General features: G+C 24.5%; 1 protein-coding gene across 1 annotated transcript; it reads left to right on the top strand.

Annotated features, from left to right (window-relative positions):
- Positions 1 to 1667: 1667 nt before the first annotated feature.
- On the top strand, positions 1668 to 27679 carry LOC113389776 (acyl-CoA Delta(11) desaturase-like). Its single transcript, XM_026626784.1, has 10 exons — positions 1668 to 1677; positions 5545 to 5739; positions 5840 to 5970; positions 14865 to 15070; positions 15245 to 15299; positions 15486 to 15670; positions 16114 to 16220; positions 19460 to 19576; positions 20523 to 20607; positions 27522 to 27679. The coding sequence occupies exons 1-10, from the start codon at positions 1668 to 1670 to the stop codon at positions 27646 to 27648; spliced, it is 1218 nt and encodes a 405-aa protein (XP_026482569.1). The 3' UTR covers positions 27649 to 27679.

The raw sequence follows: 27679 nt of genomic DNA, 5'->3' as shown, positions 1-27679 counted from the left end.
CAATATTTGCGATTTTCCTGATTACTTTATAGAGTGCCATTCAGAACCCCATCGCGTGCCAAGCCTGGCACGCGTGCCGTAGGTTGCCGATGCCTGCTCTAGACTACTGCACTCTTCTAAATTCAGTTTAAAAAATGACATATTTCAAATAATTTTTAAAATTAAACTATGATTATGATTAATTTAGCTAAATTTTTGTATTTTTTTATAATTTTACAGAAAAAATTAATATAATAAAAATAATATTTCTAAAGCAACTACACTGAAAGTAACTGCATTTTTCAAAATTTAGTTTTTATAGTAACATATTTCAAACATTTCTTAAAATCAAACTAGAAACACGATAAGCTTAAATATTCAACATATTATTTCTCAATACTTTAGTTAACTTTACAAAAAAAATCAAAAATATGTTAAAAAAATAATACATAAAAATTAATATTTTCTAAACTTTTGATACTACTGAAAAAATGACATATTTCAACTATTTTTTAAAAATTAACTACAACTGTAATACTTTTAAAACTTTAGTATATTTTTCATTAATATTCTAGCTGATTTTTTGTAATTTTTTATCAATATACGACAAATTATTATATGCTAAAAATAATATTTTCCAAAAAAACTGCACCTAATTCTTATTGGCGTCAGAAACAAAAATCTTCAAAATTTTGTTTATAATGATTTTGGAAATTAAAACTCTAATTATACATATAACAAATTTATTTAGCAATATTTTTTAATCAAAATATATGCACAAATATTCAATATAAAAATGAATAAAATAATGATGAATTAATATTTAATAAATTTGTCCAAAAATTAATTTCCAAAATTTGTTTTTGGTGTTTGGGACCTCAAAATACTTTCCAAAAATATTTCTAAAACTTTTAGTCGCCCAAAAACTAAAACATAAAATCCCGTACACAATTTATCTATCAAAACATCTTTTATTTATTTATTTACTATTTCATTAAACTTTCAATTGAAGCATCCTGCCAGCCTCTTATGTAAATATTTACATACAGTCGATTGAAAAATATTAAAATTCCACGAATTTAGATAACTATTACGTAATTTTAAATTTACAATATATAAATAAGACTTTTAAAAACATTTTGGCATATTTTGTTCAAAAAATTTTGGAACAAAATAGTGCTTAAAATCGATTTTGAAAAATGTTGTGCACCGCTGACTTGACCAAACGTTTGAGGCACCTGATTTACTCCGACGTTCATACAAATCCATACACTCATTTTGTTGGTGCGGAGACAATGAATCATACCTATTTTGAAATTAATTTTAAGGCACTTTTTACTCCGAAACTATATGAATTTATATTTTTTATTTATTAATTAGACCTTTATTACTACTTTGGCGTACTTGGTTTAATTTCGTCGGGAACAAAAATCGTCACAAATTTTTTTACAAAATTCTATTACACCGGTGCCGCGACCAAGCCATTGAAGCCCTTGACTTCCATACAAAATGTATGGGAACCCATAGACTCGTTTTGTGGGTTCTGCATAAGGTTTGGTTTGGTGTGGTGGGGCTAATATAAATTGTGTTTTGAAGACGACGAACGATTCATTTCGGTTTTCGTTTTTGTGTCTGATGTTTGAATAAATATTTTGGTATTTATTTAAAGTGTGAATTGTTCTTTGGACATGGCTTCAGGTAAGAATAATAAATAATAAAAACTTACCTGTATTTAGTAAAAAATACTGCTAAATAAGTGCATCATTTGCATGGAAACTTGTTTGAATTTTTTTTTAAGGTTTGATTGGAAATTACTCGAAAACTGTTGTGTCTGTAGAAATATTATATATGAAAAGTTTGTTAAGGATTTTTTTAGCTATAAAACTGTTTAATACAGTTTTGGGGTTAAATTAATAGTTTTTGAGTTATTTTAAATTTTGCAGATTGTTAACACCATAACGAATTTGTATGCAAACTTGGTAAAATTTTGCTTAAGGTTTGAATAAAAATAACTCCAAAACTGTTGTGTTTATTGAAATATTATATATGAGAAGTTTGTTAAGGATTTTGTTACCTATAAATGTGTTTAATATAGTTTTGGGTTTAAATTAATAGATTTTGCGTTATTTTAAATTTTGCACCATAACACATTGTTTTTGTTTTATGTTCCTACGTTTTGGTTCAAAATATCTGCAAAATAATTAATCCTACAAAAAAGTCGTGTATTAAGGTTTTATTAGGTTTTTATTAAGCTATTTGATGTTTAATATTTTTTTTAAATTAAATTTGTGGTTTTCGAGTTATTTAAAAATTTGTTTCGTATATATTTCATACCAAATTTTTTGTGGTACTAATTTTTGAATTGAAATATCTTCAAAACTATTGGTCGTATAAAAAAAATTATACTACGTTTTATTAAGTGTTTATTAAGCTACAAATTTGCTGAATAAAGTTTGTCAATAAATTTATTAGTTCACAAAATATTTTTACATTTCTTGGCTAACAACTTTTGGTTTTATTTTATTAATTTTGATATTAGTGGTTTTAGATTTGAATATCTCTAAAACTATTATAGGTATAGAAAAATGTAGTAGTACATTTTATTCAATATTTATTAGGCTATTTTTGTTATAAATATAGTTTATTGAAATATCTATTAGTTTGCGAAATAATGTTAAAATTTATGGCAAATAATTTTAACTTTTGTACTTAAACTATGAAAGGAGTTTAAAGTTTTCGATTATAATATTTCTCAAAATATTAATTTTATTGAAAAATCTTGTACTACGTTTTATTAAGTGTTTATTAAGGTACAAATTTGCTATATATAGTTTATGGATTAATCTATTAGTTTATTAGATATTTAAAAAAAATCTAGATAACCATCTTAGTTTCCATATATTTCATTATAATTTATTTCTATTAAGAAATGCGTTTGTACTTTTTGGACCAGAATATCCTCAAAACTATTAGTCGTACAAAAAAATCTTATACTACGTTTCATTAAGTATATATTAAGCTACAAATTTGCTAAATATAGTTTATGGATAAATCTATTAATTTACAAATTATTAAAATAACAATCGAGATAATCACCTTAGTTTCCATATTGCTTGTTTATATTTATTTCTATCAAGAAATGCGTTTGTACTTTTTGGACCAGAATATCTCTAAAACTATTACTCCTACAGAAAAATAAAATACCACGTTTTATTAAGTATGATTCAACTAAAATTATGTAGAATACATTTATTCAATAAATCCCACAGTTTAGGAGTTACTGTAAAAATTAACTGCAGGTAACAAATTACGTAATACCAAGTTTCAAATGTAAATATCTTTTGAATCATAGCTTGTATACAAATATTTTGTATGACGATTTTATTGAAAATTTGATCAGTTATAATTATTGTGAATATACTTTATTCATAATTTTTTTTGTTTGCAAATTATTTAAAAAAAATCTCAAGTATTAGCTATAGTTTTCTTTTAACTTATTGCTTTTAGTACCAATAAAATTCATATGTAGTGTTTGGTTAAGAATCTCTCTAAAACTACTATACGTACAAAAAATCTGAACATCACGTTTTATTGAGGATTTATCAAGCTATAATAGTTGTAAATAAAATTTATTGTTAAATCTATTAGTTTACAAAATATTTTCAAAATTCTATGGCAATAATTTTAGTTTTTTTATTACTATTTTTCAAATTTGTTATTGAAATTCGTTTGTACTTTTTGAATCAGAATATCTCTAAAACTATTAATCGTACAAAAAAAAATATATATATCACGTCTTATGAGGTGTTTATTAAAATATAAATTCGTAGAATATGTTTTTTTGATAAATTGTATAATTTAAAAGTTATTGCAAAAATTACCCATTAGTGACAAATAATGAAACATTAAATATATTCCTTTAACCACAAGTTTTTATATAAGAATAATAAACGGTTTTGTGAATAATTTATTGAATTATATATATATATATATATATATATTTAATTATGCAATTGCTAATGGATTTTTAATAGAAAAAGGGTTATACTAATGATGTTTACATAAAATTAGTTAATTTGTCAATTAGACAACTATTAGTTAATGATTTAATCATTAGTTAATTCGAAAAGAAATTTGATTTCTAATTGTTTTTGCCTTTTGGCAGTAATAAATAAATTGCATAAATATTTTCTAGAATAATTTCTGTTTTTATTTTTACTAAAAATTTATTGCAATTTTACACTTGTTTTTAGAGTTCTTATTTAATTTATTACTACTCGTGCAACTGTTTTGTTATATTTTATATAACTTCTGAATAGTTCATCTGATACAAATACAATATTAGATATATTTATTTAAAATTAAATATTATATAATATTGTCTAACATTATAATACTCTACAGCAACTCGGTATACCAAAAAATCTCATCCAATACAGAAATACAAAGTTTTTCTTACCTTGTGCAACTGTTTCGTTATATAATCAACAACTTTTGAACAGTTGATCTGATGCCAATATATTATTAGACAAATTTGTTCAAAATTGAGTATTACATAATATTGTCTAACATTATAAAACCCTGCAGCAACTCGGTATACCTAAAAATCCCATCCAATACAACAATTCAATTTTTCTTTACATCAAATAACTCGTGCAATGGTTTACTTATATCCTAGATAACTTTTGATTAGTTCATCTGATGCAAATATATTATTAGACAAATTTATTTAAAATTAAATATTATATGATATTGTCTAACATTATAACACTCCACAGCAACTCGGTATACCTAAAAATCCCATCCAATATAACAATTCACATTTTTTCTTAACTCGTGCAACTGTTTTGTTATATATTCAATAACTTTTGAATAGTTTATTTGATGCTAATATAATATTAGACAAATTTGTTTAAAATTGAATATTAAATAATATTGTCTAACATTACAATACTCTACAGCAACTCGGTGTACTTTAAAATCCCATCCAAAACAACAATTCACATTTTTTCTTAACTCGGGCAACTGTTTTGTTTTATATTAAATAACTTTTGAATAGTTCATCTGTTACAAATACAATATTAGACAAATTTGTTTAAAACTGAATATTAAATAATATTGTTTAACATTGTAATACCCTACAGCAACTCGGTATACTTTAAAATCCCATCCAATACAACAATTTCCAGTTTTCCTTCTCTTGTGCAACTGCTTTGTTATATTCTGCATAACTTTCGAACGGTTCATCTGATTTAAACACAATATTCGGAAAATTTGTTTAAAATTAAATATTAAATAATATTGTCTAACATCATAACACTCTACAGCAACTCGGTATACCTAAAAATCCAATCCAATACAACAATTTCCAGTCTCTCCTAACTCGTATAACTGCTTTGGTATATTCTTCATAACTTTTGAATAGTTCATCAGATTTAAACACTTTATTCGACAAATTTGTTTAAAATTAAATCATCTTTAATATTGTCTAACATTATAATACTCTACAGCAACTCGGTATACTTTAAAATCCAATCAAAATCTGACATTTTTTTCTTCTTTCAGACAAAACCGACGCCTCGTCTAAGACGGCGAGTGCCAGTGAAGGCCAAACTGCGGAACCGACTATCAAACAAAATCCTGAAGACTCAAAAAGAACCACGAGTTGGCCAGCAGTGCTTTTTTTCTTATACATTCACGTTTTGGGAATTTACGGAGTGGCTGCGATTTTTAAGGCAAAACTTTTGACGAATTTATTCGGTAAATAGTAATAGAAATATGAAAAAAATATGGAAAAAATATTTTTAATAATTTTAATATTTGTTATTATTATTTATTTATAATATTTTAATATTTTTAGGTTTACTTTTATTAAGTTTAGGCGTTTTGGGATCGACTTGTGGTGCCCATAGACTTTGGACACATAAATCTTATACTGCAAATAAAAGTCTTAGAATTTTTTTGATGCTTTGTCAGACTTTGGCGGGAACTGTAAGTACAAAATATTTTCAAAAATATTTAAATTAGTTATTGAGAATTTATTTGTGCCTATTGGTAAGTTGGTAAAAGACTCTGATAAAAAAAATCTGGTGCAAAGTTGAAGTAAACTCATAAAACTCGTATGAATTGTCTCGGATTGCATAGTTATTTTTGATTTGATGTAACTCTAAAATGGTTAGTCGTACGGAAATTTTTATAAACAATTTTTTATGGTAAATTTATTAAGCTTTAAAAGTACCAAAGAAAGTTATGTAATAAGTTTAATATTTTATAAGATATTACTAATTTTGCAGGACGTTGATGTTACATCAAACTCCATCAAACTTGCATTTAAAATGAACAAATTTTAATATGCTTTTTTTTTGGGTTAATATAACTCTAAAATTATTCGTCGTACTGAAATTTTTTATAAATAATTTTTTAAAGTAAATTTATTAAGCTATAGAAGTGCCAAAGATAGTTATGTAATAGATTTAATATTTTATGAGATATTAGTAATTTGGCAAAACGTTACATCGATTGCTTGCATTTAATATGAACAAATTTTAATATGCTATTTTTGAGTTGTTATAACTCTAAAATTATTAGTCGTACGGAAAAATTTCTTTAATAATTTTTTATTGTAAATTTATTTAGCTATAAAAGTGCTGAAGATAGTTATGTAATAAGATTATTATTTTATGAGATATTACTAATTTTGCAAGACGTTAGTGTTACATCAAACTCCAACAAACTTGCATTTAATATGAACAAATTTTAATATGCAATTTTTGAGTTGTTATAACTCTAAAGTTATTAGTCGTACGGAAAATTTTTATTAATAATTTTTTATTGTAAATTTATTAAGCTATAAAAGTGCCAAAGATAGTTACGTAATAAGTTTAATATTTTATGAGATATTACTAATTTTGTAAGGACCTTGCTGTTACATCAAACTCCATCAAACTTGCATTTAATATGAACAAATTTTAATATGCTATTTTTGAGTTGATTAGTTGAACTCTAAAATTATTAGTCGTACTGAAATTTTTTATAAATAATTTTTTAAAGTAAATTTATTAAGCTATAGAAGTGCCGAACATAGTTATGTAATAAGTTTAATATTTTATGAGATATTACTAATTTTGCGAAGACGTTGCTGTTACATCAAACTCCATCAAACTTGCATTTAATATGATCAAATTTTAATATGCTATTTTTGAGTAGTTATAACTCTAAAATTATTAGTCGTACGGAATTTTTTTTAAATAATTTTTTATTCTAAATTCATTAAGCTATAAAAGTACCAAAGAAAGTTATGTAATACGTTTAATATTTTTTGAGATATTACTAATTTTGCGAGACGTTCCTGTTACATCAAACTCCATTGCTTGCATTTAAAATGAGAAATTTTTAAAGTGCTATTTTATTTGAGTTGTTATAACTCTAAAATGGTTAGTCGTACAGAAATTTTTATTAATAATTATTTATTGTAAATTTAATAATCTATAAAAGTGCCGAAGATAGTTATGTAATATATTTAATATTTTATAAGATATTACTAATTTTGCCAGACGTTACATGTTACATAAAACTCCATTGCTTGCATTTAATATAAACAAATTTTAATATGCTATTTTAGTTGATATAACTCTAAAATTATTAGTCGTACCAAAAAATTTCTTTAATAATTTTTTATTGTAAATTTCTTAAGCTATAAAAGTGCCAAAGATAGTTACGTATTAAGTTTAATATTTTATAAGATATTACAAATTTTGCGAAACGTTGCTGTTAAATCAAACTCCATCAAACTTGCATTTAAAATGAGAAATTTAATATGCTTTTTTTTGGTTTAAATAACTCTAAAATTATTAGTCGCTTGGAAAAATTTCTTTAATAATTTTTTATAGTAAATTTATTAAGCTATAAAAGTGCCGAAAATAGTTATGTAATAAGTTTAATATTTTATGAGATGTTGGTAATTTTGCGAGACTTTTCTTAATATGCTATTTTAGAGTTGTTATAACTCTAAAATTATTAGTCGTACAAAAAAATTTTATTTTTTTTTTGTTGAAAATTTAATAAACTATAAATTTCTCATAGACAGCAAAATGATCAAGTTAATATTTTATGAAATTTTAGCAATTTTTCGAGACTACTAAAGACAAATTTCCACAATATTTAGAATGAACTAATTTTTTAAAAATTTATATTAAATAAACCATTAGTTATAAATTATTCTAAATTTAGTATGTCAATAACAAGTACGTCTATTATACAGAAAAATAGTAAAAATTTCGTAAAAATAATTATTAGTATATAAAATCAGTACAAAGTACCCAAGCTAGTACTAAATTTTGAAAAATTAAATAAAAAAACTTTCAAAATTCGGCAAAAATATATTATTAATTCTAAATTATTATAATTTCAGTATGTTACTAATATACCTACATATCTGTTATACGTAAAAATATTAAAAATTTAATTTTTCCAATTATTAGTATATGAGATTGATATTTGAAGCGCAAAATACCCAAGAAAGATCTAGTTCTAAAATTAGAAAAATAAAGTCATGTTTCAAAATTCGGCAAAAATATATTATTATTTCTAAATTATTATAATTTTAGTATGTTACTAATATACATGTCTGTTATACAGAAAAATAGTAAAAATTTATTAAAAATAATTATTAGTATATAAAATCAGTACAAAGTACCCAAGCTAGTACTAAATTTTGAAAAATTAAATAAAAAAACTTTCAAAATTCGGCAAAAATATATTATTAATTCTAAATTATTATAATTTCAGTATGTTACTAATATACCTACATATCTGTTATACGTAAAAATATTAAAAATTTAATTTTTCCAATTATTAGTATATGAGATTGATATTTGAAGCGCAAAATACCCAAGAAAGATCTAGTTCTGAAATTATAAAAATGAAGTCAACTTTAAAAATTCGGCAAAAATGTATTATTAATTCTAAATTATTATTATTTCGGTATGTTACTAATATACATTTCTGTTATAAAGAAAAATATTAAAAATTTGGTGAAAATAATTATTAGTATATAAAATCAGTAACTAATTGCGCAAAGTACCCAAGAAAAATCTAGTACTAAATTTAATTTATTAAGTTGAAATTGCAAAATTCGGCAAAAATTTAATATTAATTCTAAATTATTTTAATTTTAGTATGTTACTAATATACATGTCTGTTATACAGAAAAATAGTAAAAATTTAATAAAAATAATTATTAGTATATAAAATCAGTAACTAATTGCGCAAAGTACCCAAGAAAGATCTAGTACTAAATTTAATAAATTAAGCTGAAATTGCAAAATTTGGCAAAATTTTAATATTAGTTCGGAATTACTATAATTTCAGTATGTTACTAATATACATGTCTGTTATACAGAAAAATAGTAAAAATAATTATTAGTATATATAATCAGGAACTAATGCACAAAGTACCCAAGAAAGATCTAGTTCTGAAATTAGAAAAAAAGTCAACTTTGAAAATTCGGCAAAAATATAATATTAATTATAAATTATTATAATTTCAGTATGTTATTAATATACATGTCTGTTATACAGAAAAATCGTAAAAATTTAGTATAAATAATTATTAGTATATAAAATCAGTAACTCTTGGCGCAAAGTACCCAAGAAAGATCTAGTTCTAAATTTAGAAAAATAATGTCAATTTTCAAAATTCGGCAAAAATATATTATTACTTCTAAATTATCATAATTTTAGTATGTTACTAATACACATGTCTGTTATACGGAAAAATATTAAAAGTTTAATTTTATTAATTATTAGTACATAAAATCGATATTTGAAGCGCAAAATACCCAACAAAAATCTAGTTGATTAAATGTCAACTTTGAAAATTCAGTATAAATAAACTACTTGCTCTAAATTGTTCAAAATTTGATATGTTATATTTAAATATGCCTAAAATAATTTGGCATAAAAATAATTTAGTTAAAAAAAATTTTAATCAAAAAATTCAGTAATCACTTGAACAAAGTACGTACTAGAAGCAAAACTTATTTAGTATAAAATCATAAAGTTTACTTTAAAAAAATTAATTCTAGACAAAGTGCTAGTTTTTTTAAACTATAATTTTGGTATGTTATACCTAAATATGTCTATTAAAATATAAAATTGTAAAAATTTAATAAAATTAATTATTAGTATATAAAATCAGTAACTAGTTGCGTAAAGTTCTCAAGAATGATCTAGTTCTGAAATTAGAAAAATAATGTCAACTTTGAAAATTCAGTATAAATAAACTACTTGCTCTAAATTGTTCAAAATTTGACATATTATACTTAAATATGTCTACAACAATTTGGCATCAAAATAATTCAATTAACAACAAATTTATTCAAAAAATTTAATTATTACTTGAACAAAGTACGTACTACAAACAAAATTTGGTATAAAATTTAAAACTCAGTTTTTAAAAATTTACTCTAAACAAAGTATTAGTTTTTTCAAGCTATAATTTTGGTATGTTATACCTAAATATGTCTATTAAAATATAAAATAGTAACGAATTAATTTTAACAATTATTAGTACAAAAAATTAGTATTCATTACCACAAAGTGGTCCTAGGTCTAATATACAAGTATTTGTACATTTTTGGCTTCTATTTTATTTTTGTTAATTTTTTTTTCAAACCTAATATTTTTCTTTGATAACACCCAAGGTTTTTCCTAATATTATCTAAATAATTATTCAAATCCATTTGTTTTTGCAATAACTTTAGCAATTATTTTCAACGATCACATTTTGTCAATGTCAGCAAATAGTTTCAACAATTTTAAAACAAAATATAGTTTATTTTTCAGATCCAATTTTACCTTAAAGGTTGTACTAAATAAAGTAAATTTCTAATTACAATGCAATATTTAATTACAAAGCAAACTGTTAGTTTGAAAAAGAAAAGTTCAAAGTTCAACGAATTCAATGTAAATTCATTTACATTTGCTATTGTATGAAAAATCAATCGGAAATAATATTCTCGAACGAAACTATTCAATAATTATAATATATTAATATTTATTAGACTAAACTTTGAACGTTTGATTGTGATTTTCTGAAAAATATTTTAGACGTAATTGAATAAATAATATATAGATTGGTAAATATATTTCTACAAAAAATTTCTTACAAATTCGTTCGATGGGAAAACCTTTATTTAAACCACAAATAAACAAAATAAATAAACCGAATGTGTTTACCCGCAAAAAATTCTAAGAAATACTTTTACTTTTTTACTTTTTTAAATATATAATTTAGTTAATAATAACAACATTTATAAAATTCTAAAATATATAAAAAATGCACTACAAATTAGGCACTTACAAATTATGCACGTAATTTTGAAAATTATTTAAAAATATAAAACGTACTCCTACAAAAATAGTTTATATAACAAACTAATAGATAATTATATTATTAATAATTCTTCCTAATACAACTTTTGAATTAAACCAATATTTAACAAGTTATTCCCAAAAATATTCAAAAAGTGCATTACAAATTAGGCACGTACTTGAACTCTACGTTAGCAAAATTTTGAAAATTATTTAAAAATATAAAACGTACTCCTACAAAAATATTATATATTACAAACTAATTGATAATTTAATTGTTAATAATACTTTCTGACAAAATTTTTAAATTAAACTAATATTTTACAAGTTATTCTCAAAAATCTAAAAAAAAATGCACCATAAATTACCTAATATAAAAAATCCACTACTGCAAAGGTACATTTGTATATTTTTGACTATAACTTTAAAAATAATTATTATATATATTGTTAAATCTATTTATACCCAAATTATCTTTATAAAATTATCTATTTTCCGTCCATACACACCTAATTACTTTTTCTAACAATTTTCAACACAAAATAATGTTTTCTCATTAAATTACTTTATTTACGGTCATAAAATAATTTTTAACAACTGTATCTTTTGCAATATTGCAAAATGCACTTCATAAAAGGTTAGTAGAAGCATTCGATGAGTGCAGTTGATGCAAAAAAGTGAGAAAGTTGACACTTGAATAGATCTTTTTAGAAAAAACCTTCTTTTGCATATAATAAAGTAATTGTCAATTAACACTCGGTTATGTAAGAAAATTCTTCGACGTGTTTAAAGTATAAATATTATATGTATATATATATATATATATATATATATATGTATGTATGTATATTTATAAATATAATATAGGCCAAGCCTTAAGCACTTTCTACACTTATTCAAACACTTGAAAAGTGTTTCTTAATATTTTCTTATTGTTAGAGTGTAAATCGAACGATTTTGTATGAGAACTGTTATATAAATTATAGATGTCTTAGTTTTTTTTTAGTATTACTTGCAAAATAAGCGTTGGATTTAAAAACTGTCTTCAAAAGATTTGTTTATGATAAAATTATCTATACTTTTGTTATATATGATATTTTGTAAGAGTACGTTTTATATTTTTAAATAATTTTCAAAATTTTGTTAACGTAGAGTTCAAGTACGTGCCTAATTTGTAATGCTTTTTTTATATTTTTGAGAATAACTTGTTAAATAACAGTTTGATTTAAAAATTGTATTAGAAGGAATTATTAAGAAATCAATTATCTATTAGTTTGTTATACATAACATTTTTGTAGGGGTACATTTTATATTTTTAAATAACTTTCAAACGTAAGTCTAAATTATTAAAATCTATTGAAGGTGGAGCTTAAAAAATGTCTTATACTTATGAACTCTTAAAAAGTTTATTTAAATATTTTTTTATTATTGAAGACATTTTAGTATAAATTTTTTAATGTAATATTTAGACATTTACATAATTTAAAAATAGTTCCAACTATAAAACTTCACACATATTTTAAGACCATAAAATTAAATTATTAATTATAAGACTTATTGTATATATATATATATAATATATATATATATATATATATATATATATATATTTATTCTTCGTTTTTTGTGCCAAAACTATAAACTATATTAACTAGTTGTATATGGAGTAATAGTTAACAATTCATAAAGACAATTTTTATATAAATAGATTTTAAATATATAAATTAGGTTAAAAGTTATAACCCAAATTAGTACCTTACTTTCGATAAGACATTGTCAAAGTTTACAAGCAATTATATACATATTTTGCACTTTCATAACATCAATATATATGTACAGTTTATAAATATTTTATGCAAAATGACTTCTAGAAGACTATTTTTAAATGCAATTCTTACTTTAAAAGTTATGATCAAAAATATGCATATGCATTCACACAAAACCTGTTTAATTTACGTAAAACAAGTAAACTTATGCATTTATTGGTTTTTAAAGATTCGATTTGCGACAAAACTATAAATAAAAGTAACTAACAGATAAAAGATAATTTTATAAAGATTGTGTATAAATAGATTTTAAATATAGTGATTTTTTTAGACATTACGAACCAAAATGTACAATTCGTACGTAGACTCTACACGAAATTTGCACTCTTGTCCTTTACCTTAACCAAATTTTGAAAATATGTTAAAAATATAAAAAGTGATTTTACAAAACTATCACATATGACGAACTAATAGGTAATTCTTTTACCAATAATTCTTTCTAATATAGTTTGCAAATCTAAGCAATAGTTTACAAGTCATTCTCAAAACAACAAACAAAAACACAATAACCCTTGCACCTTCAAACTACAAACTTTAAAAACTATTTAAAAATACAAAACGTACTCCGACACTTTTGTCATATATGAATTTTTTTACCCTAAATCATCCCCAATAAATTCTTCATACACACCAATCACCTCCAACAAATTTTTCACAACTTACAGCCAAAAACCCTTAAAAAACCCTTAACCTCTATCCTCTTTCCTTCCAGGGAAGTATCTATCTACTACAACTGTAGCATCTCCAAACTTTGAACTTTGAAAATTATTTAAAAATACTAAACGCACTCCTGCACTATTAGCATATATGACAATCTTTTACCCAAAATCATCCTCAATAAATCCTTCATACACACCAACCACCCCCAACAAATATTTTACAACTTACAACAAAAAAACCCTAGAAACTAACCTTGATCCTCTTTCCTTCCAGGGAAGTATATATCTACTACAACTTCAGCATCTGCAAACTTTGAACTTTGAAAATCATTTAAAAATACTAAACGCACTTCTACACTATTGTCATATATGACAATATTTTACCCAAAATCATCCCCAACAAATTTCCCATACACAACAACAACCTCCGACAACTATTTTCCAACTTAGAGCCAAAAACCCTAAAAACTAACCTTAATCTTCTTTCCTTTCAGGGAAGTGTATATCTACTACAACTTTAGCACCTCCAAACTTTGAACTTCAAAAATTATTTAAAAATACTAAACGCACTCCTACACCATTGTCATATATGACAATATTTTACCCAAAATCATCCCCAACAAATCCTCCATACACACTAACCACCTCTTACAACTATTTTCCAACTTACAACCACAAAGCCTAAAAATCTGTGGCGGAATGAAAATGTTCTTGACATATGTCAGTTGATTGACGCCAATTTGATGACTAAACTACACAGCACACTTGGAGCTACGCCGATGCGAATATCGCATTTAGCAAGCTTTAGCTAGATTTTTGTTTTCACGTCGTAAAATTGTTCTCTCGGTTTTAGTCAGCGATCAATTTTCGGGCTAATAAATTGATATCAAAATTTATATCATATCAGTTTCGTTGTAAATTGAGTTATCAATAAACTCACATTATCATCGAGTCTACACTACTGAAGTATCATTTCTAACATATAATTTATTAATATTAAATCTAACCCCTATCCTTTTTTTTCCAGGGAAGTATCTACAGTTGGGTTCGTTCCCACAGGCTACATCATGCAACTTTAGACACCGACAAGGACCCTTTTTACAGCAACAAGGACCTTTTTAAGTCCCAAATCGTCCACCAGCTCCAGGGCTACAGCCCGGAGCAGGAAAGGCTGCTGGAGCAGCAGGACATGAGCGATTTGGAGAAGGACAAGGTGGTCATGTTCCAGAAATCGTAAGTTGGGGAATGGATTTATGTGTATAGGGAGTTGTTGTAGGGTATTTTGGTGTAGGACAATGTTGGAGATCGTGAAATTTTGTATAAACTTGCTGAAGATTGCTTGAAGTTTAGATGAATAGTTTTGAAGTTATAAGGAATTTGGTAAATGAATGCACAAACCAGTTTCAGGTACTCGACTTTACTGCAGAATTTGAAATGCGTTTTTAAAGTATACAAAGTTGCTGTAGGTCATTACAACCTTAGACAACTTTATAAACCCTTCAATCTACTACAAATCACCCATACATACCATCCACTTCACACAAACCCATCAAAAGTTACCATTAACAAAACAAAAGCAATTCAACCAACAATCCACTACCCACCTTTACCAAAGGGTTGACTTATCGTCCTAATTTTTTTCCTGCAGGTTCTACTGGCCAATGTACATAATCCTAACACTTTTGCTGCCAATCAATGCTCCGATGGAATACTGGGGCGAAAATTTTGTCAACAGTTTCTTCATAATTGGATGCACAAGTACCTTTTGGCCCTTCATGCATCCTGGTTGATAAATTCTGCAAGGCATGTTTGGGGAATTAAACGAGGAGAAAGGTAAAAAAATAGGAAAAATTGATAAAATAGTATTAAATAGTGATAAATAATATTAAATAGTACTCAATAGTACTTAAACTATTTTTTTCTATATAAAAATTTTAATATTTTAACTTGTTGTGGAAGATATTAGAAAAGTGGTGGCCGCAGGTTGGACTAAAGTGTTAAAGATTTGTTAAGGTTTTTTTTGTACCAAAAAGTGGTTATAGAAAGACATGTTGTATAGCACATATATAGCTTATACTATTAGCTATGATTTACCCAAAGACAACTTTAATTTATCTTTATTACTTCAGAAGTTACAAGCCAAAGTTTGGAAAAATATCACCAGAAACTTGCCATCTTACTTACACACTAATAATATATTCTGTGGTGTTAACGTGTTTTATTAATAATTTTCTTATCAATATTTTGATTTTTATTAATTTGTTTTATATTTTTAGGTATCCTTCAGACAGCAACATGATTTTCTTCATCACAAAATCCTACTGGCCAAGTTACCACTATATGCTACCATGGGATTATCAATCTGGAGAATATGGAACTTATGGTAAAAATTTAAAATAAATCAATATTTTGATAAAAATAAGTAAAAAATTAAGCCAAAAGTGTTAAAAATACTCTAATGCATCAGCAGGATGAAGTTCTAATTCAATGCAACTAATATGATATCTTAAAAAGTGACCCAACACTTATTTTTACCAAAAAAAAAGTAGTTTTATTTTGAATATTGGTTTTTGTCTTCTGAATCTCTTATATAACAATATAAATCAAATTTAATACTAAATTTGTAATGTACTTTTAGAGCTCTATCCATAGACACCCCACATGTACTATCTGTTAACCTATGGGCAAGTCACCAAAGATCTTCCTTGTACATCAAGTTTTTGATGCATCACCATATTTTTTAAAGTTAACTTTAAACTGCAATATTGCAAATTAAATTTGTTTAGAAATTTGTATTCTGCTTTTTGAGCTCTATCCATTGACATGTCACATGCTCTTATCAGTTTTCCTATTGGCAAGTTGCTATTAATTTTTGTTGCACTTTACCAACTTTTAGATGCTTCACCACATTTTTTTAAAATTAAATTCAAACTGCAATATTGCAAATTAAATTTGTTTACACATTTAGAATCTGCTTTTTGAGCTCTATCAATAGACACCCCACACGTACTATCTGTTAGCCTATTGGCAAGTTGCTATTAATTTTCCGGGTACTTGTTCAACTTTTTGATGCCTCACCAATTTTTTTTAAAATAAATTCCAACTGCAATATTATAATTTACATTTGTTTACACATTTGGAATCTGCTCATTAAGCTCTATCCATAGACACCCCACATGCTCTTATCAGTTCGCCTATTGGCAAGTTGCTAATAATTTTCCGGGTACTTGTTTAACTTGTAGATGCTCTACCACATTTTTTTAAATTAAATCAAAACTGCACAATTATTAATTAAATTTCTTTACACATTTGGAATCTGCTCTCAAAGCTCTATCCATAGACATGTCACATGCCTAACCAATTTGCCTATTGGCAAGTTGCTCAAAATCTTCCTTGTATATCAACTTTTTGATGCTTTACCACATTTTTTTTAATTAAATCTAAACTACAATATTGCAAATTAAATTTGTATACACATTTGTAGTCTGCTTTTTGAGCTCTATCCATAGTTATGTCACATGCACTTATCGATTTGCCTATTGGCAAGTTGGTAATAATTTTTCTGGTACTTGTACAACTTTTAGATGTTCCACCACATTTTTTTTAAATAAATTTAAACTGCAATATTGCAAATTAAATTGGTTTACACATTTGGAATCTGGTTTTTGAGCTCTATCCATAGACATGTCACATGCACTTATCAAATTGCCTATTGGCAAGTTGCTAATAGTTTTCTTGGTATTTGTTCAAATTTTTGATGCTGCACCACCTTTTTTTAAATTAAATTCAAACTGCAATATTATAATTTACGTTCGTTTACACATTTAGAATCTGCTCATTAAGCTCTATCAATAGACACGTCACATGTACTATCGGTTTGCCTATTGGCAAGTTGCTATTAATCTTCTTGGAACTTATTCAACTTATAGATGCTTCACCACTTTTTTTTAAATAAAATCAAAACTGCACAATTATAAATTAAGTTTGTTTACATATTTATAATCTGCTTTTTGAGCTCTATCCATAGACACGTCACATTCACTTATCGATTTGCCTATTGGCAAGTTGCTAATAATCTTTCTGGCACTTGTTCAACTTTTTGATGCTTACCACATTTTTTTTAAATTAAATTCAAACTGCAATATTGCAAATTAAATTGGTTTACACATTTGGAATCTGCTCATTAAGCTCTATCCATAGACACCCCACATGTAATATCAGTTTCCCTATTGGCAAGTTGCTATTAACTTTTCTGGTACTTGTTCAACTTTTTTGATGCATCACCACATTTTTTTAAATTTAACTAAAACTGCAATATTGCAAATTAAATTGGTTTATAAAGTCGTATTCTGCTTTTTGAGCTCTATCCATAGACACCCCGCATGCTCTTATCAGTTTGCCTATTGGCAAGTTGCTATTAATTTTTATAGTACTTGTTCAACTTTTAGATGTTCCACCACATTTTTTAAAAATTAAATTCAAACTGCAATATTGCAAATTAAATTGGTTTAGAAATTTATATTCTGCTTTTTGAGCTCTATCCATTGATACGTCACATGTACTATCAGTTTGCCAATTGGCAAGTTGCTATTAATTTTTCTGGAACTTGTTCAACTTTTAGATGTTCCACCACATTTTTTTAAATAAATTTAAACTGCAATATTGTAAATTAAATTGGTTTAGAAATTCGCATTCTGCTTTTTGAGTTCTATCCATAGACATGTCACATGCACTTATTGAATTGCCTATTGGCAAGTTGCTATAAATTTTTCTGGTACTTGTTCAACATTTTAATGCTCTACCACATTTTTTTAAAATTAAATTAAAATACAATATTGCAAATTAAATTTGTTCAGAAATTTGTATTCTGCTTTTTGAGCTCTATCAATAGACACCACACATGCCTTACCAATTTGCCTAGTGGCAAGTTGCTATTAATCTTCTTGGAACTTGTTCAACTTTTAGATGTTTCACCACATTTTTTAAAATTAAATTCAAACTGCAATATTGCAAATTAAATTGGTTTAGAAATTCGTATTCTGCTTATTGAGCTCTATCCATAGACACCACACATGCCTTACCAATTTGCCTAGTGGCAAGTTGCTATTAATCTTCTTGGAACTTGTTCAACTTTTAGATGTTTCACCACATTTTTTTAAAATTAAATTCAAACTGCAATATTGCAAATTAAATTGGTTTAGAAATTCGTATTCTGCTTATTGAGCTCTATCCATAGACACCCAACATGTATTATCAGTTAGCCTATTGGCAAGTTGCTATTAATTTTTCTAGTACCTGTTCAACTTTTTGATACTGCATCAACTTTTTTCTAATTATTTCAAAGATGCAATATTATAAATTAAATTTGTTTACACATTTGGAATCTGCTCATTAAGCTCTATCCATAGACACCCCACACGCCTACTAACCAATTTGCCTATCGACAAGTTGCCAAAAAAATCTCGCCCTCACCAAAATATCTCTTTTAGTCAAATTTGAACTTACAAATATTTTTTCACCATATTTGTACTCTACTCGACGAGCCCTTTTCCCAGACACCCCACATGCCTAACCACCAATGCCTATCGGCAAGTTGCCTATAATATTTTGCATACGTTCCAGGCTCCGGTTGCTCCACCGCCTTCATCAGAGTTTTTGCAGCTTTGGGATTGGCCACGAATTTACGAACTATGGATTCTGCTTCTGTGAAGAAGGCTTTGGCGAATTCTGTAGATACTGGTAAATATAATAAAAAATAAATATAATATAATAAATAATAATATAATAAGTAATTTTTTTATTTATACAGCAAAAAGTTTTTGTAGAATGATATGCCATGTTCTTTTTTGTCTTTGGAATTGGTTTTTCTAAAATTTTGTGAAAAATAGTTCACTGGTACTTTTTACACAATTACTAATTAACTTCCCGAAAATTTTTGCATTTCTCGACGTTTTGAAGGTTTCTGAACATTTTAAGGCATACCTCAGAAAACTAATGAATATGTGTGTGTGTGTGTGTGTGTTTTGTATGTCCGCATTTTTTCGTCCACATTTTTTTAGGTTAAAAAATCATTACATCTTTTTTTATTTTCCATAAAATATTTTTGTAATTTTTTTTAGATCAAAAATTCAAAAAATCACCCAGGCTAAGCACAGTCTAAGCGCCACTCTGGTACAAATGTTTACCCAAGTGCGTTTAGACTGTTTATGTATTGGAGCACTTTTCCAATTTTGTGAGAAAACTATTGAAAAATTTGAAAATGCTGCCGAGATAAGCTCAGTATAAGTGAAAATGTCGCACAGAAATATTTGAAAATGCGTTTAGACTGTGACTATACAAAAATTTGGTACATATTTTTACATTTTTGTAAATATCTCGAAAACTTTGTATTGTGCACTCTTTTCTAATTAACTTAGCAGAAACTAGATAAAATTCACTACAGATTCATCTCAAACTTTTTGTTTTCTTCAATATAAAAGTTTTGAATAAAACTTGATTGAATATATATATATATATAATTTCTCTTGAACGGTTAGTCCAATTTCGATAAAACTTTTTGGATTTTGTCAAGAGAATTTACAATTGGTATTGATTTACAAAAATTTGAATTATGTTAAAACAGATGTTCCGGAGATAAATTGATTTATGATTTATATTTGATTTTATATGTCTATTTATTTTTTAGGAAAACCAATAGAGCAGTGCTTGGAAGAAGTCGGTTCAAAGGCCCAACAAAAATTTCATCCTGAACACTATTTGGACGCCGTCAAGTATACATCATAATTTTTACTAATTTCTTTTCTAAAAAAATTAACAAAAATAGTTTAAATAAATTAAGAACAAATTAACAACAAATTATTTAAACAAAGTCAAATGTGGATAAAAATATTTAGTAATATATATATATATATATATATATATATATATATATATATCCACTCCTTCACTACCCTTGCGTTGTAACCTTGATCAGTGTCCATAATGCACCGCTATTAATAACATGAAACTCGTTTGTTAATATAATAGTATTTTATTATTTTACACAAATTTAGTGTCCAATCAATTTTACATCATAATTAATTTTTTCTGTTGTTTTTCCTGGTTTGATTACTAAATGATGACACACATCAAGTGTCGAAACGTTTAATGGAATAAATAATTTTGTTATTTAATCTTTTTTTAATTCGACGGTTGGGCTGCAAAAATATTACAAATATATATATATATATATATATATATATATATATATATATATCATTCTTCTTGAACGGTTAGTCGAATTTCGATAAATCTTTTTGGATTTTGACAAAAGAATTTACAATTGGTATTGAGTTACAAAAATAGTAATTATGTAGATAAAAATTAGCAAAAAAATTAGCATTTTATTTTGGTTTTTCTTGAAAAAAACTAAAATTTTGACAGAAAGCATTAATAGAAATATCATTTTATATACAATTTGCATAAAATATTAGATATATGTTAAATTCTGAGTACAAAATTGGAGATCAATAATATTATTGGCAAAAAACATGAAATGTTTGCCAGATATGATATATAAACAGATCAGTTAAACATATTTGTTACATAATATTTGAATCCACTTTTGACTTTGTTTAAATAAATATTTTTAAAGACTTCAAAATATTTTTACACTCTTGCCAAAATTGCATGAAATTTTACCAAAAATTTTGTTAAATAAAAAACTAAGTCTGACAACATTTTTTGGGTACCAAAATAATTTAAAAAAAATACTTTTAAAATATAAAATTTACACTAATTTAATTTTATTAACACAATTTATTAGTTAAAACTCTAAAACAATTTTAGTAAACCAAAAAAATATTTAGTTTGCACCAAATTAATATTTACAAATTTGCAACACTCTGAATATAATATTTACAAATTTTAAAAAATCTAGAAATATATTATTCATAATAATTTAACACTATTTTTATAAACCAAAATAATTTAAAAATAATACTTTTGAAATAAAAAACTTACACTAATTTAATTTTATTAACACAAGTTTTTAAAACAGTTTATTAACACCATTTTGAATTAAAATTTTACCAAATTTTTGGAAAAAATTTATATAAATATATAATTTATAATAATTTAATTTAATTAACACTATTTTCTAATTTTTTCACATTTTTGCACGATTTTATTTTTATTCTGCACAATATTTTGCACTGGGAACTCTATTTTGTTATTCTCTAGAACTCTATTTTAACAATTTTTTGTTTTTAGGAGATTTTGAAAAATTTGTGCACGAAAAAGAAAAAATTTGGGAAAAAAATTGTCCAAGAGAAAATTTGGGACTTTTGTGAAATATTGTGTGTGAATGCTAATAAATAATAATTATTTAAACATTTTCTATTTTTTATATTTTTGCACGATTTTATTTTTATTCTGCACAATATTTTGCACTGGAAACTCTATTTTTCATAACAATTTTTTGTTTTTAGGAGATTTTGAAAAAATTGTGCACGAAAACGAAAAAATTAGGGAAAAAATTTGTCCAAGAAAAAAATTGGGACTTTTGTGAAATATTGTGTGCGAATAGTAATAAATAATAATTATTTAATTATTTTCAATTTTTTATATTTTTGCACGATTTTATTTTTATTCTGCACAATATTTTGCACTGGCAACTCATTTCTAATTTTTCATAACAATTTTTTTTTTTAGGAGATTTTGAAAAATTTGTGCACGAAAAGCAAAAAAATTTGGGAAAAAAATTTGTCCAAGAAAAAAGTTGGGACTTTTGTGAAATATTGTGCGTGAATAGTAATAAATAATAATTATTTAATTATTTTCAATTTTTTATATTTTTGCACGATTTTATTTTTATTCTGCACAATATTTTGCACTGGCAACTCATTTCTAATTTTTCATAACAATTTTTTTTTTTAGGAGATTTTGAAAAATTTGTGCACGAAAAGCAAAAAAATTTGGGAAAAAAATTTGTCCAAGAAAAAAGTTGGGACTTTTGTGAAATATTGTGCGTGAATGCTAATAAATAATAATAATATAAATAATAATATTAAAATTATTTATTCTATCTGTCTATTTTTTCTATGACTATTTTTTATGTTTATTTTTATGTTTATGTATAGGTTTGTATGTGTTTTGAATAAAAACAACTTATTTGTGTTTGTCCTCTTATTTTTTAATTTATTTATAATACTTTCTTATACTTCATACTATTTTTTAAATACTTTTTAATATGCTAAAATAATTTAATTTTATTTTTTTTATATCTATTTGCTGTAATGTCTTTTTCTCTTGATTTTCCACTCTGGTGTTTTTCGCATGCTGGGAACTCTTAGGCGTTTTTTCCACAAATTTTCCAAAATAACTTGGAAAAAAAAATTAATAAAATTATTTTAAATCTAATACATATATTAGAAAATTTCTGAATTGGTATTAACTTAATATATTAAAATCCTGAGCTACTATAATTATTAGTAATAATTCGATTTAGTCAAAAGGTAAAAGAGGTTGATTAAAAGTCTTACAATTGTTGTTATATAATTTTGAGAACAATTTAGGATTTTTTAATTTGATTTTTACACTAAAATTGAAAAATTTGATAGGCAAAATTTGACCTTGGTTTTATTCAGCAATATAAAAATATTTATATCAACTCTAATAAATATTCAGAAATTTTTGTAAAAAACTGAAAAAACGTACCGCAAACCCTCACACATTTTCTCTTATCGATGATTTCTATATATCACGTCTCGCTCAATTAAGAAAAAAGTGAATTTTTTCGCCAAAAATGAATTTTTTTATACTGACCAAAAATTGTGGCAACAATAGCCCCCAAAGCCAAAAGCATTATAGCAGAGGCTACATTTTCCAGGGCCGCACTCGTAAAAATCGATGCATTTTCGCAAATAGGCAAACCTGGAATCATTGCTGTCCGAAGGTGGTCCCAGACACCAAATTGGCGCATTCTCATCAAACTAAATAGAAAAAAACAGATATATAATATTAATAATCGGCTTAATTAATGATAAATGAGTTTCAAAAACTTTTTTCCTAATTTTGTACCAAAAATAGTGCTAATTTTACAATTGCTTACCATGTTGTCCGAACCTAACACAAGGCTTTTTCATACATTTTTACTTAGGCTTGGATATGCATGGTAAGCGTTAGTAAAAAATTTTTAAATTTAATATTTATTTTTATTGTAATGAACGAAATTCGGTGTAATTTTTATTTTGTCTTTAGGCAAGTTGCTGTTATTATAAAATATTTAAATATAAATAATGTTTTTCTTATACTTACTTAAAATTTATAGCTTTTTTATAAGACGAGTTCCAATTCATGGGAAAAGCGATTTTTGCATAAGTTGCATCTATTTGCATCTCGCTTATCTGCAAATAAATAAATAAATATAATTATTTATTATTACAATATAAATATTTATTAAAAAAATTAAATAATTTGTTTATAATTTAATATTAATAATATTTATACATACAAGTCTATAAATAAAAAACGTCGGTGTGTGAAGATTTGCGGTACATTTTTTCAGTTTTTTTTATAAAAATCTCTAAATATTTATTAGATTTGATATAAAATATTACCTAAAAGCCAATGAAATTTATCATCAAATTAAATAAAAATAATATCAAAGTGCTATATAAAAAATAGCATAAATTTATACACAAACTTATATACAATTTAGTAAGCTAACGATTTTTAAGGTAAAATGTGTGAAGATTTGCGAGACATTTTTTCAGTTATTTACAAAAATCTAAATATAAATATTTATTAGAGTTGCAATAAATGTTTTTATATTAACGTAAAGCCAATGAAATTTACCATCAAATAAAGTAAAAACAATAGCATAGTGCTATATGAAAAATAGCCTAAAATACACAAACTGTATATACATTTTTTTGTTTTTTATTTTTTATTTTTTATATTATACTTTTTTTTTGTTTTTATTTTTATTTTATTTTTTTTTTCATTTGTATTTTTTTTTTTTTTTTTTTTTTTTTTTTATTTTTTTTATTTTCTCTTTTTATTTTTTATTGTTATTATTATTATTTTTTTCTTTTTTTTATTTAATTTTTTTATTTTTTCTTCTTTTTTATTTTTTTTTTATTTTTTCTTTTGTATTTTTTCTTTTTATTTATTATTATTATTATTTTTTTTTTCTTTTTTTATTTAATTTTTTTATTTTTTCTTCTTTTTTATTTTTTCTTTATTCCTTCTTTTATTTTTTTTATTTTTTTTATTTATGTTTTCTTTTATTTTTTTTCTTTTTTATTTTTTATTTTTAATTTTTTTCTTTTGTATTTTTTCTTTTTATTTATTATTATTATTATTATTTTTTTTTTATTTAATATTTTTCTTTTTTCTTTTTATTTGTTATTATTATTATTATTTTTTTCTTTTTTTAATTTTTTATTTTTTCTTCTTTTTTCTTTTTTATTTTTTTTTTATTTTTTCTTTTTATTTTTTATTTTTTTTTTTTTTTTTTTTTTTTTTTTTTTTTTTTCTTCTTTTTTATTTTTTATTTATTTTTTATTTTAATTTTTTTATTTATGTTTTCTTTTATTTTTTTATTTTTTATTTTATTTATTTTTCATTTTTCTTTTATTTATTTTTCATTTTTCTTTTTTTTTCTTTTTTCTTTTTACAATTCAGTAAGCTAACGATTTTTAAGGTAAATTTTCTCAGTTTTCTACAAAAATCTATTAATATTTATTAGCGTTGATACCAATATTTTTATATTTTTGAAAAGCCAAATAAATTCAGCATTTTTTAGCATTACAATATTACCATGATGCCATATAAAATATAGTTTTAATTAATTATTTTTCCAAATATATTTTTACCTTGCAATTCACACCATTATCATCAAGTCCTACTAAAGCTTTTCTGGCAGCTCTTTGGGATGAAAAAAATGCATAATTATGGGTCAAAGTTCTTCTTAAACCTAAAAAATATATAAAAAAATTAGTAACAAATATTATTTGTTAAAATTTATTTAACAATGTTACCTTCTTCAACAGTATGTGTAAGTCCAGTTTTATCTTTTCGTCCCATTTTATAAATATAGGATATTAAAGAATCTCCTTGATTGTCCTGAAATATATAAACATTATAAAGGAATATTTATAAATATTTTTGTTTTCGGAAAGTCTATTAAATTTAGCATCAAACACCATAAAAATAATTTGCATCATGTTATATAATATTTATTAAAATTTACACATAAATTGTTAGAACTAATATAGCTAACACAAAAAGTGCATGGTGTATTTTTCCTGTTGTATTCAAAATTTTCTAAATTTTTATTAGAAATTATATTAGAATTATTATACTTCTTAAATGCTTATTGAATTTTGCGTAAAATAGCATAAAAACAGTAGCATAATTCTACATAAATTATATATATAAAATAAATTCTATAAAAAAATCTAACAATATCAACTATTGCATGTATTTCCTAAGTACACTTTTAAACTAAAACAGCTAACACAAAAAGTGCATGAAGTGTTAAGGTGCATTTTTCCTGTTGTAGTCAAAAAATTTTAAACTTTAATTAGAATTTATATTAGTATTATCATAATAGGTTGTCAAATATCTCCCTTCCGCCTTTTTGTATTAAACCAAGAGCAAAAAAGCGGAAGGGAGATATTTGACAAGCCAATATTTCTTACAAGCTTATTAAATTTTGAATCAAATACTAGAAAAATAGTAGCATGGTTCTATATAAACTATAGTATAAAATTACTCGTAAACTGTTGAAACTAAAACAGCTAACACAAAAAGTGCATGAATTGTAAAGGTGCATTTTTCCTGTTGTACTCAAAAATTTCTAAATTTTTGTTAGATTTTATAATTATTATGTTTCTTAAAAGTTTATTAAATTTTGCGTAAAATAGCATAAAAATATTAGTATGATTCTATATAAACTATCGTATAAATTTAATCGTTTATTGTTGAAACTAAAACAGCTAACACCACAAGTGCATGAAATCTTGGGGTACACTTTTTAGTTTTTGTCAAAAACCTATAAATTTTTATTAAAACTTGTGTAATTGTTCTTATATTTTAAATGATGCAAATAAATTTAGCATCACACTGAATAAAAAAAATAGTACCTTGCTATATAAACTATTGTGTAAATTTATACATAAACTCTGGAAAAAATCTAAAAATATATCAGCTATTACATATATTTCCTAGGTACACTTTTCCAGTTGTATTCAAAAAAGTGCATGAAATTTAATGGTACATTCTTCCAGTTTTAGTCAAAAATCTCCAAACATTGATTAAAATTAATAGGTTGTCAAATATCTCCCTTCCGCCTTTTTGTATTATAAACCAAGAGCAAAAAAGCGGAAGGGAGATATTTGACAACCTAATATTACCAATATTTTTAAATATTCTCAAAATTAACCAAATTTAGCTTCAAACTGCATGAAAAAACTGCACCATGTTATACAAACTATAGTGTAAATTTATACCTAACCTCTGGGAAAAAATCTAACAATATCAAATACTGCATGTATTTCCTAGGTACACTCTTTCAGTTTTTGCAAAAATCTCTCAAAATTTATCAAAACCATTACCAATATTTTTATATTTCCTCAAAGCCAATAAAATTCTACACCAACTACAATTTTCACACAACTAATTTTTTTATTTTTTCCAGGTTATCCTCACCATCAAATAAGCTTCATCCTGTCCATTATCTCTATAACCAACTCTTTGTTTGTTGGCTTCCAAAACATCATAAGGATTCTTCAAGTCTGATACTGTTACAGACAAAACTGAAGTAATAAATGCTGCATATGAATTATAAACTATTAC

Source organism: Ctenocephalides felis, unplaced genomic scaffold (assembly GCF_003426905.1).
Source record: "Ctenocephalides felis isolate EL2017-DRISC unplaced genomic scaffold, ASM342690v1 CF-g0.4_SCAFFOLD_03573, whole genome shotgun sequence".
NCBI lineage: Eukaryota > Metazoa > Arthropoda > Insecta > Siphonaptera > Pulicidae > Ctenocephalides > Ctenocephalides felis.
This window is presented reverse-complemented; position numbering and strand designations above follow the sequence as displayed.